The sequence below is a fragment of the Sinohyriopsis cumingii genome, chromosome 3 (assembly GCF_028554795.1).
Source record: "Sinohyriopsis cumingii isolate HCF-2022 chromosome 3, ASM2855479v2, whole genome shotgun sequence".
In the NCBI taxonomy this organism is placed as follows: domain Eukaryota; kingdom Metazoa; phylum Mollusca; class Bivalvia; order Unionida; family Unionidae; genus Sinohyriopsis; species Sinohyriopsis cumingii.
Window position 1 is genome coordinate 78,491,004 of NC_142963.1, and position 13,783 is coordinate 78,504,786.

At 34.8% G+C, this 13,783-nt stretch overlaps 1 protein-coding gene across 1 annotated transcript in view; it reads right to left on the reverse strand.

Moving 5' to 3' along the window:
• The window catches only part of LOC149803159 (uncharacterized), a 255,820-nt gene that overhangs the window by 109,112 nt on the left and 132,925 nt on the right, over nt 1–13,783 (reverse strand). The window contains exon 19 of the mRNA XM_089952783.1: nt 13,150–13,237. Within this exon, the coding sequence (XP_089808909.1) occupies nt 13,150–13,237 (88 nt within the window). The remainder of the gene's footprint in view (nt 1–13,149; nt 13,238–13,783) is intronic.

The following is a 13,783-nucleotide window of genomic DNA, read 5'->3' on the forward strand; positions in this document are numbered from 1 at the left end:
GAATGTTTTTAAATGTTGTAAATGCTCACATTTATCATCTCTACAGTCACTATAAAAGACTGCATTTGGAGTAAAGTCAGTTATTTGGGTTTTTATAAACAATGAAAAGGAAGGCCATCCTAAAAGTCTTTACGGGAAAGTGAACCTGACTCCAGTTAGAAAATGTGGTGGGAAAATGTATGATCTCCAGCATCTGCAAGTATTTCATTTCTTTCTAATTCAAAACACCCTTTTTTTCACACTCATTTCTACCATCAACTCTTATTCAAAGACTTTACATTATGTCACAGGCCTAATAATCGATCAGATGACTAATTAAATCCCATTAATACTAATGCAAACAAGAGTACCTTGATGGGTTGCCATATTGGATGTCGGATCGGTACAATTTTCATTGAGACAAACTGAAACAAGAATATTTTGCAAATGGTTGCCATATTGGACTTCAGATCAGCACCATTCTTAAGACAAACTAAACATAACAAGTCTTTTATGGTAAACCCTATGTGACTATGTTACTATAGGAATACCAATAGAAAGATTTTAAAGAAAGCTGCTTGGCAGCCATATTCAATGTTAGCTTATCACTATTTTCATTTAGGAACAAGTCGACACATAGGAAGTCTTTAAGTGAAGAATAAAACTAGTGATAGTAAGATTTTCAAGATAACTGCTGTGTTGTAGCCATATCGGATGCCAGATTAGCAACATGTTCATTAAAGAGTATTTGATCACCATAAAAAGTCATTTGGCAAAAACCCAGTGTCATTGCAACTTTCTGTTCAAGAGGTGTAATAGGATAGACCTGAATGGATGCTTGGATCAAACAGAATGCGATGAAAGATGGAAATTTATGACATGAATGAATACAAATGTATATATTCTACAAATACAGTGATTCTTTCATGCTCTAAACATAAGTCTCATTCAATTACTTTATCCAAAAATTTACCAATTTAGCAAACAAACAAATAATAATTCATATATTCAAATGTATGACAGTAAGATTCAAATAATCTCACGTAATGAAAGTAAGATTCAAATAATCTCATGTAATGAAAGTAAGATTCAAATAATCTCATGGAACGAAAATAAAATTCAAATCTCATGGAATGAAAGTAAGATTCCACATAATCTCACATGATGAAAGTTGAGATTCAAATAATCTCATGTAATCAAAATGACTCAGTTGTACTCAATTGAAACAACAATCAATTGAAACAAACATATGACTAGGTCATTTGTACAGTCGCATGATTCAAAATATTTGTAAAAACTTGCAAATGTGTCAACTGACAAACCACACAGTTCTCCCGAAATCATGGGTTGGCCCACACTTGTATCAGCCGCACACAACCTTCATGGATCCACCAAGCATGCAAGTTTACAAATTAGCCGTTTCGTCTTTGTATGGCTTTTATGGTTACATCATCTTCCATGTCCATATAGACACACAGACAGCCAGACAGCCTGATATACCCAGTCAGTTAGAAAAGAAACTTGCTTTAAATCTACAAGAGAGTGAGTATTAGTAAGGGTAAAATACCCATGCATATCGTGCTTTTAACGGCTATCGCTGCAAGCAATCTATAACAAGATAATTGGTAGTCAAGTTGCTTACCTAGAAAAACATTTATCCACCCTAGGTAATGTACACATGTACGATGAAATGATCAAATTGTTCTAAGGCGAAAACCAAGTTATTTCTTGCCTTATTCTGTGACAGAAGATGCACGGATATTTTCAAAATGGTAGCCATGGGGGTGATACAGGACTTCAGATCTGCACCTTTTTTATTATTAAAAACCAACTAGACAACATCAGAAATATTTTATTGAAAATTCCATGTTGATATGACTGTCCGTGTACGAGTAGCAATAGCAATGTTTACAAGACGGCACTGTGATGGCCACATTGGATCAAAGATCAGCAACATTTGTATTTAGGAACAAGAAGACTAACATGCACAAGCTTGCGGTTATATCCAGCTTTCTTGCCTAAGCCTGCACTTGCTTGTACAAGCTTGCGCAAGCATCCATGTTAGCTTATAAACATCAAACTAGCTTATCGCAAGCTTTCGGCAAGGATGCATTTTGGTTTGGGACTAGACATCATCAGAAGTCTTTAAGTGAAAAATTCATGTCACTATGATCTTCCATTCAGGAGTAGCCATAACAATAACATTTTTAAAATAGCTGCCGAGGCAGATATATTGGACATCAGATCAGCACCATTTTCATTTAGGACCAACTAGACATCATAAGAAGTATTTTAGTGAAAACTCTATGTTGATATGACCATCCACTCAGGAGTAGTAGCGATAACAAGCTTCAAGATGGCTGCAATCGTGGTCAATATGACATCCAATATGGATGTCAGATTGGCTTCATTTTCACTAAGGACCAAATAGACACCATAGTGTAACAGACATGGGGACTTGAAAGTTTTAACATGATAGGTAGGGAAAGTGGTTTTTCTCATCTTGTAAATTAAACACATTTCAATGTCAATAATTATTATACTGCTGAAAGAGAGGACTTGAATTTTGCAATGCGATTGGAAATGTAGAGATCGTGACTTACCCTGAAATCTGTATGCAATTGTTCATGTTATGTCTCAAGTGTGATTGCTGGTCATGCTGTAGCAACTGCACTATTATCAAGTTAAATCATTCACATTGTTAAATACTTGAAAAATCTTCTAAAATCTTACTTTATATGAATTTATCACACCCATAAATATGCTTATCACATCAAAATTCTCATCCATATCAACATAACAGCATGAAGCCTGATGATTTGATCAGCTGACACTACAAGAGATGCCTGCAACCAAAATGGCTTGCTAGATCACATGACCACACACTAAACCCGTCCAATTTCAAAATGTTTTCAAAAAAATTACATTTCACATGTCCAATATAAAAGCTGGCCTTCTTTTATAGCAGTAAGAGTATGTTTGAACTTCAAAATATTAATACTGTATTCTTCATTTTTATGCTAGTCAACGTATTTAAATGTTTTCAGCACTCACTGGTACTCATTTACTCTTCACTCATGCCAAGCAGCCTTGGTTGCAACTTAAAAGGCCTTGATGTCTGATCGACAAGGCATAATACAAAATTTATATATATTTTTTTATATATTTCCAATGAACTGAGTGTAAACAGACAAATAATCGTAACAAAATTGTATGTTAACCCTCAGTTTGTGTCACTAGTTGTAGAATATCTGTTCAACATAATCTGACCTGTTCAGTATCCCAGACAAGCAATTATTGGTTACAATTACATCATATTATTTTCTGATGAGTATAAATAGGAGCAAAAATTGAAAGTCAAGAGACAGCTATCAACATCCAAAACATCCATAGCTGCAGATCCCCATCCAAATAAAAAGATCACTATCTTGACAAAGTTATAATTACAATTACAAATTTACTAAATCACATGAAGAAGCTAATAAATATTTATAAAATAAAATATAAAACAATGAATTTATATTCTTTATTATAAAATGAAAAATAGACTGAATTTACATCTGTTGTACAGTAATTCCAATCAATTTAATTTTAATAAACTTTGAATCACTGCTATTTATTATGGATTAATGCAAAATAATGTGTCTTACTAAATATAAGCAGCTATCTACCACCACACTAACAATTTAAGGCTTATTTGCAAATACTTTAACTGTAGGGTGTATATTTCATGCTGAATGGTTAAAATGGGGTTTTGAAGGTCAGCCATATAACAGTTTCCATGTATATTACACATACTCACATATTCATTTTTAGTTGCATTTTCCTTTTATTACACATTCTATCTCAATCAGAGTAAAAAATGAAAAGGTCTTTAATTTTTTATATTTTTTAAAACCTTATTATATTTATACAAGTTAACACAATAACCCACTCCCATCCATTGTAAGATGAAGTTTGTTAATAAAAATCCCATGCTGATATGGCCATCCATCCAGGAGTAGCAGTAATAAAATATTTTCAATATGGCTGTAGAGGCAACCTTGTGGCAGGTCAGATCAGCGACATTTTCAGTTAGGACCATCTAAGTCTTTCAGTGAAAACACTCATTTAAGATGACCATCCAATCAGGAAGATCAGCAATAACAAACGTTTCAAGATGACCCTGACATGGCTGTTTTGAATGTGCATGTAGCAACTATTGTCACTTTGGACAAATGGGATGAATATGTGCAACGTTTTAAGGCAATCCTCCAGTGCTATAATAAAAACAAAAACATGCACAACTGTTCAAAAATACTGTGCTTGCATGTGTGTGTAACAGGTCTGTTTATTAGCTGAATACTATTATTATAGTCATGCTTGGAATAATTGTCAACAAAAAGCTCTTTCTGATGAAATAAAATTGTATAAATTACCTTCATTTTCAAGATACCCAACCTCTGAAAGATCATTACTCCAAGAACCATCATGTGTTTATCAAAACATTGTGCATTATGCATCTGCTTTCATCTGTTTTTGATTCACAAAACTAAATTCTTTGCTTAAAATAAAAGAAGACATTTACTTCAAAAGACACCTGTAAATAATTAAAATTCTACTGTTTCTATTGTTCTAAAATACTGATGACATGATTTCAATGCAATAGTGATACTTTTTCTCATCAGGAATTTTAAGTACAATGCAAACTCTGGAACTAGCTTCTCCATAATGAACTATATCTGTGAAACAAAGGTTTTTCTTTGCCAATTGCCAATTTTGCTTGGTTACCTTGCCTTTTTTGATCACAGTTGTGAGTAGGCTAATTTAAGGCAGTTTAATTATATTACCTACATAATAATATTTATAACAGTGTTTGAATGAGTTACCTGAAACATAACCTAGACCACTCTTATGCAGGCTGGATTTGCATGCCTTTTAACTTCTCTTGTATTGTAATAAACATGACAATACAAAGGTCTGCTTTTAATTGAATGTAGCAATACAACAAATACTTCCACGAGTCAGAGATCAATAGTCTACACTTAATTAGGTTATCAGAGAAATGCTCAGACATAGCTGTGATAGTAGATTCACAACTCTGTCTTTACTCTTAGTGTCCAACTGGGAAAAGATCTTGTCTGTTCTGTCCAGAAAAACTCTGAGTAATCCTTTGCTACAAAATTCATCCCCATGTATGCAAAATATTGTGATGAATTTAACTTTGGATTTGCAGAGATTCGGTACGAGACCAAGCTAGGTCACAATAGAACCAAGACGGGTCTATTTTAACAGATTTTAGACTGCAATTGTGGATAAACCAATCATTGAAGAATTGGAGGACTAAGATACCCATTGATCTGAAATGGGCAGCAATTACTCCCATGACTCTCATTTGAAAACACTAAAACACTTGTGTGTTCATTAGTACTTTCAAGACTGGACTATTGTAACTCAATTCTGTCTGGTTCATCTCAATATCTACTCCAGAAACTTCATAAAGTTCAAAACACAGCTGCTCAGATCATACTTTGAGTACCACGATCAGAGCACACCTCCCCGCTTCTCTGTACCCTACACTGGCTATCCATTCGATCCAGAATCAAACACAAAATTTGTTCTCTGTGCTACGTTTTACTGTCAGACTCTAGTCCAACATATCTATCCAACCTCACCCATGTGTACACACCAACAAGATGCTTAAGCTCCTCTTCTGACAATCATATACTCATTATTCCCACTATGAAAACAAAGTCACATGGACAGTGTTCTTTTGCATACCAGGGCCCAGCAAAGTGGAATGAATTGCCCACTGAACTTAGACACAAAGACACGGTGATCAGATTCAAGAGGGCTCTCAAAACTCACTTATTTCGACTGCAAGAACAAACTTAAAGACCTAATAATATTTCCTGCCTGAAATATTCTCAGCACGTCTTTTATTTTTTAATGTTTTTCTAATTTCATGGTGTTTGTTTTTGTAATAATATTTTAAGTTTTTTATCTTATAGGTGTTGTTTAATGTTGTAAAGCGCTTACAGCTTCTAAAGATTAGGCGCTATACAAAGTCCTCATTATCATTATTATTATTACGACCTGGGGGCAAAGGCTATGTCAAAAAGCAGAGCTTGAAACTGAACAATTCTAAATAAAATCTGAGGTACTACTTGTGTGGAGAAAAGATGGGGATGTGAAGGTATGCATTCTGAAGATCGATGGAGAGCACCAAACTGCCAGATCTTGCGTTATTCCTGGCTGAGGTTATGGATGCAAGGGAACAATATCGATATCCCTCAAGTCCCAACTAGCCACAAGGGGACAAGCAACCTGCTGAGTATCTCTAGCTCCAGGGGACAGCCCTCAGAAGGTTCTAATAATGGTCTAATACGATCTTAGAACTGTCCAGTGCCACATCCCTACAGAGGTGGAAAAGCTCTGATTACAAGGCCATGGTAAAGGACAGTACATTCTTTCAAGTTGTTGCCACTGCTTCCAAAAAACCATGGAGAATCCTCCTTCAGCAGACTGAACCAGCCTGCAGAAAAATAAGGTCAGCATACAAAGTACTGTCACTAATATTCTAGCCTTTTGTTCCAAAGCCTCCAGTGTCTTAAATGGTCCCTGTGGAAATACCCACTTGAGCTGCTACCACATACAAAGTCGGAATAATTGTGGGCCAAGAAGGAGTATGAACATTATAACTGAAAGAAGCTACTAAGGGTCATAACATAGAGGGATTAGAGGACCGCACCTTACACTTAGCCCTTGCTAAATCTTTGAAAAAGCTCCTTCATAGTAACTGAGTGAGGAAGAAGCAAGATATCTGGTCAAGTTTGATTAGAAAATTCCTCTAAACTTCAATGTACTCTGAAGTTACTAGAACAAGGTTTTGGGACACAGATCACTAGGCAAGAGATAGTAAACTGCATTGGCTTCCTCATAAGATAACCAAAATTCCTCCTCCTCTGCCTCCTGCATCAAAAGCTGGGAAAAGGTAGGTGACCCAAAGGAAGGGGGTACCAACGTGGTTCGCCTTGAGTCAAATTCATCTTCAATGAGGACAGAAAGCATACCTTCATCCTGCACTCTTTTCTGAGAGAAAGGATTATACAACCTAGTGTCTCTCTGCAAAGGAGAATTTGTTGGAGGGGAAACTTGATCTGAAACTCTTCCCATAGAGACAAACTGTTTAGAGCTGTGGTCTCTGATTGTAGTTTAGGACAGTTCTCTGCCTGCCTATAGCTTTTTGGGAAAGATCTATTCCCCTCCCTCTTCTTCTTTCCATCCTCACAAGAGACTGTAGGCCTATCATGACTATACTGTCTATTTCCAGATGATATGTGGCAAATGTGCCAACTGCATCAATGCAGAGGAGGCTCCACATCCGATAGGGATGAAGAGGAATAATAGCAGACCTGCCAACACAAACAAAACTGTCTCAGTAAGGCATCTGATTTTTTTCCAAAAGTCTGCCCAGTCTTCTGTAAGGTGTAACAAAGTATCACATATTCCTAATGTAATGTTGAAAACCTGTATTTAAAAAGTTTAGTATTCGAAACATGCAGCAAATGACATATTACGTTTGAGTGAAAAGTTTTTTAAGTACACATAGGCCCATTTATTCCTAGTACAGTTGCACAAGCTTCACTTCCAAACTATAAAGCACAAAGCCTTGTTGCTATCACTCAACTAGACATCATTCTTCGAATCTGTTTTCCATTTCACAGGATGATGGCAACCATACCTCCCACCAGGAGACTCAAATCAACACATGATGTCCAATAAACAAAACCCCACTCCAGATGTTACTCACAAGAATCTGAATACTGCTTTTTATTCTTCGGTACCAATTATTAGCACTTTCTAACAATGATTTTTTAATTTTTTTATAAAATCGTCAAGGAATCGCAAAATTTGTAATTTATGTGCTATGTCGATGCACAAGTGATTAAATATGCAAGGAATATTCAAATTTGGTGACATCATCAAAATGCACCTATTAACACATTAACCCCTGGAGGTTTTTCTCGTTTTCGTCTGAAATTCGAGTAGGAAACACATTTTGAAAGCTATTTCTGAATACATCCTAAAACACCAACTTCCAGGTGATCTTCCAATAACAAACTGCCTAGTTGTGTTAGAAACATTGTTTTTGTAGGCTCTTTGGCTTGCGCATGAGCAGAAGGGTAAAAGTTGGAAGGTTTTTTTTGTGTTTTTTTTTTTGCTTAATGTACCCATTATTTTTGTATCGAGACCACTCTTAATTCCAAATGCCCATCTTATCCTACTTTTTGCAAAGGTTCAGCTGTCTGTTTGCAGTTCATAACGGTCTGCCTTAGATCTGAGACCAAAAAGTCTAAAATGGAGACACAAAATCGGATTTTGACCACAGGCGAATTTTAAGTAAAAAAAAAAAAAAAAAAAAAAAAAAAAAAAAAAAAAAAAAAAAAAAAAAAAAAAAAAAAGAGGTCCAAAAAATGAGGTTTTTCATTCTGTATTTTGTAGTGCAACAAAATTCCAGATTATCTGGTATCATTGTAGAGCTACATCTGTCTACCTTTGTGTACCATTTATGACCTTGATGCTACAGAGCTCGGCAGTAGGCTACTACCTCCTGCCACATAAATTTGTCACCAGATGTTAATGTGTTAAGAGGTTTATTTTACCTTTCATGCAACACTTGCTCGATGCAAAAATCTGAAACTGCAGTATTTAAAAGAAAGAAAAAATACTTCATGTTATTTTTAAGCTCCCATTTTAAAACTATGCATAGACAACAGCTTGAGTTGTTCATCAGAAACATCAATGGAACACATAAGAAGTACTTAAAAAATGGTATGGACAGAATATCCCAAGTTGCAGTGACAAAATAAATAGAAACTATATTTTTTTAAAAAGAAAGGGCTAAAAAAAAATTGAATAAGAAAAAATGGGCTACTAGTGGGCTCAAACAGCTATTATTAACATCTTTCTATTCTGACAGACCATTTTAATGAAAAACAGCACCATTAACACTTAAATTTTCTATCGCTGTAAGCATCATTCCTCACTTTTCCTCTTCTACATTTAGCATCTCTCATCCAAATATTCTGATTATGATTGGCATTAAAGAATGACTCAAACTGCAACTAAATACAGAAACAGAAAAAGAATACAAAGGAGAACATGTATGAATTTTGGATACATACAGGTTAAAAACAGAATCTTCTGCATAAAAACAAAGAAAATCAAAAATGTTGTCAAGTCACCTTTTCTTTCTCAGGACTTAAAAGAGGCAGAAATATGACAAATTTCAGATTCTGACTGAACTCAACCTACAAAGTTAACTGTTAATTTCACACTAATTTATTTTATCATCTGTACATGTGCAGCAGTTAATATATAGTGGACATTGCGTAACCATAAATACTCATACAAGCACTTTAATTCATTGCTAATTTGGGGGCCAATACCAGCCATGTTTATCGAGTTTTATCCTTAGACTAGAAGATCATCAGGGTACAATCACTGATGTTACCAAAGAGTATCAGCATGCTCTTCAATAGTAAATTGTTTGCTGACCCAGGTAAGGCACCAATCTTCTTTAATCGTAAACAGTGATGATCCATGCAACATGACAATCAAAAAATATACAAGAGGATCCTCATACATGCCCAAGGTGTGGTGATTTTTTACAGAAACTCATTCAGTGTTCAGAAATATTCTGGTTCACACTAATGGGAGGATGGAATTTCCAATTGTTCATTTAAAGATCATACAGTTGAGTAATCTGCGGGACTTTTCTCGGTGGCAGAGAAATCAAGAAGCAACACAAGAAAATTAACTGATTTTTTTTTCAAAATGTGAAGTTGGCTAATTCTGTGCATCAGGTAATTCTGCGCAACGATACGTCATTTCTGTAAACATTGAATCACATGTTATTTTTGTTCAAAATCCATTTCGCATCAAGAAAGAACAATCGTACTGTAATTAAGGAAAGTGATATTCATAAAGTGTACAAAAATATCCTGCATTTTGACTTGAAATGCATTTGAAAATGTGATTCCTAAATGTCAACATGAAGACCCACTCCATGACCTTCTTGAACCGGTAACCCAGAAAATGCGATTTACTATGTATCTTTTAGAATCATACAAATAAATACATTACAGTAATACCTCGAACATTCATGAGGTTAGGTTCCAGAACCAGTCGCGGATCAGGAGGAATCGCAAATGCTTGGTACGAGTCACTAAAAATGCTAATAAATGCTTATTTCTTGGGTTTAAACCCTAAATATGACCCAAGTCATGCTCCCAAAGCACTTTAATTTCATTTAAAAGTTAGCTTAATACATTACCCTTAAAAAGAGAAATAAATGGTTGACATAAAAATAGAGTACAGTATCGCCTAATGGGTATTTGCCACACTAGCGCATTTACAGTACGGTACATGTATACTATTACCCCTATACTAATTTATTGGCTGCCGTTTTCTTTTGCACTCACAGTAAGGTAAAACCAAGTAACGAATGGGACTGTAAACTTAATGACTGACATTTTCTTTGTCATTGTCAGGAAGGTAAACTAGGTAAACTTCACGTCACAGAAGTCATATAACAAAGGTACAATTCAATAAAATAAAGAAAACATGTACGTAGAGGGTACCAATGAAAATTTCGCGAATCCAGAAACGCGAATGCACGAGGTATTACTGTATACTAAAGACAGAAATGTATACCTTAAAACAATACTATATTTTAATCCAAGTTTCCAATTTTGCAAGTTGTCCCACATGTGCAAAACCGTCTGCTACCCGATGTGTCAACTTGCCGCTAGAACAAAAATTCTCAAGAAATTCCCCGGTGTATGATCTGTTTCTAAATTCTTTAGTAATATTTTCACCATCAATAAAATGTTGTAAACACATTACATCCTATTCATTGTTGTTTCTCTTCCACATAATAGCTTATTTTTTATAAAATGTTGAACTTTACGAACTTTTTTACAAGACTGGTTTAGTTTGCCTAATATCTCTTGCCATTTATTAAAAATTTTACCTTGAATTTTGTAAAGCTAGCTATAAACCTAACCTAACTGCTCGAATGAACTGCTGACAGAAACATTCCAAAGTAATGTATTTCATTTCTATTGCCCGATGCATAGCTGCCAACCCCCGAATAAAAAAATACTGACTGCTTGTGACAAAAATACTGATTTTCAGGAACAAATACTGACTTTTAAAATTTTAATGCATATGTAACTATCTACAACATATACCACCATCAGTAAAGTAGGACAGTGCTTTACATAATTACTTAATGTCAAAGATTCATGTGTTGTACCATGTTCCATTCAGGTGCCCATTCAGAAGGTGCATGAGTGCAACACACTCAGACACAGGCTGTTTACAGTAGCCTTTTCCACACCTTATTTTTTCCCCAATCATTATCAATTTGAATGTATCAACTTTCATCAATGATCTCAATTCTGTGTGATTTTCTTATTGAACTGTTTTTGTTCTAGCATATGAGTAATCCATTGCGATTTTACTGTCTGGAAAACGTGCGAAATAAATCGCCAGCAACATTAGTAACTGAAAAAGAGGAAGGCTAATTTCCAAAAGAAAGTGAATTAACCCAATTCTAATTGAATTACATCAAGGTTCTCTTTGGTATTTAAATACGTCCTCAGTTCAGACTGAGTTGTGTATGATGATGCAGCAAGCTGATGTTTATTAGCTTTTGGGTGCCTCCATGCCCAATAACGAAATCACATTACACAATTTGCAAAACGTAGAGTATACTCCTTTACTAGATGGTTTCATAAATCTAAACAAAATGGCACAAATGTCCTTCCAGTTCTGTTTTCTTGTCTTTCCTGGAGAAAATTCTGAATATTCTGCTTTCCTATTCAACATGGTTAGAAGTTGAATATTACGAAGATAAGATACAGTGACAGCGGTAACTTTTTACGAAATCCAATATGGCGGATAAAGACAGGCATTGTAGCCTCAATTTCAAATGAACCAATCATACTGTAGAACTGTATTGCTATATACATGCGATACATTTCTATCAGAATGGAACAGAGTGCCCGTTTTAAACTGAAAATTGCAAGGAATTGTTTTATATAATTTTTTTCAATAAAAAAAAAGTATTTTTTGCAAAAAAAGCATACACCCATATTCAGGTCCAAAACACGGGACAAATACGGAAAAAACGGGACAGTTGGGAGCTATGCTGATGGTTAAACATTACATCTTTTCAATGCTGTGTGCAAAATAAGCTGACATATCTTGAGTCAGGAAAGCACGGGGGTGGTATCACCTATGTCCAAAATTAATATTATTTTGAACAGAATATTCTGGTGACAATTGCCACGTTTCAAATGGTAAGCATTGCTGTATGGGTTTTTTTGTCAACCAGTCTAATTTGGTATGCATTTTGCTTCTATATTGGCGACGGAAACCTTAAGTGCGCAGAAATGCCCGACAGCATTGTATATTTGTCAAGCGTGCCACAAACGGCAAGTATTATCGTGTTCAAATTTACATTGTTTTAAATTTGTTGACCCATTAAATTCATGTTGGTAATGATTAACCCTTGTGATTTTGTTTTCATTTTACTTCTACCACAATCAAATCTATCTTTCTTTCTATCTATCGTTTGTTCGATTGACAATGTTTCTCGAAGAGAGTGTCGATCTTTTGTATTAAAAAAACCTGTCTAATTTGGATCAAACAATAAAATTAGAATGTATCCAATTCAACACACAAATTAGTGACACAGTACACAATGTGTGAAGTGGTATACATGTTTAGCTAACGGAAACCATGTGGAATAATGTTTTTAATGATCTCCTCAATATACTGTAATTTATCCTGAAATTAAGGTTGCTCTATGAGGAAAAAATTAACAAAGTACACTGTTATTAACAGATATTTACTCACAGTTAATCTCAGCACGATTATAAATTGAGTATTCAACACTATAACCTGCCAACCCACCCACCCCCCTTTTGTCTTTACGTCAATCCCTTTATTGGTTTTGGCTTTTTTATAGGTCCCTTGGCAACTCGCGCCATACTTACAGTGCAGCTGATGTTTTTGACCTCGATGTGCGCAAGTTTTCAAGGGAGAGGTGTGTTCGTTAATATTTTATTTTAAAAAAATGCAAGATGTGCAATTAATACAACTCTTATAGCAAATTACCTTATCAATAAGCTGTTGTTCTGATGGAGTCAGGAACTGGATATTACTTCCTACATTGGAAACTGTGTTCAAATCCCATCCTGATGTGCTAAAGAAAGAAAGAATTACATGACTTGTGTTAAACAAATGATACTGTACAATAGTATAAATGTGCACTAAAAAAGGGTCAATTTTGCCTGTTACCCCAGAAAAACATGATTACTTACAATTTAAAATAACAAATCAAACATCCTAAAACAAGTACAACCCCTCCCACCCCCCAAAACAGGCATTAAAAATAATACCACAATGAATATCAGATTCAAGAATTCAGTAGAAGTTGTTGCTATCAAAACAAGGAACAGGCACAAGAACATTTTTAAAAGTAACTCTAGGGGTAACAGACTCAATGTAGGAAGGGTGGCCACTTGTAAACTATTGTAAGCAAATATCTTTATTTTCAAACATTTCTTTACCTATACAATTTTAAACATTCATACTGGTCTTGAAAAAATGTCTCAATTGTGAAGCTAAGTATTAACTATTCTGCAAGAAATTTTTATATTTAGTCAGATTTAACATCCTTAAAAGAATTTCTCAGACCTTTTTTACACAATCATACGTCATAAAATATCCTAAACCCTTCTTCCTAAAT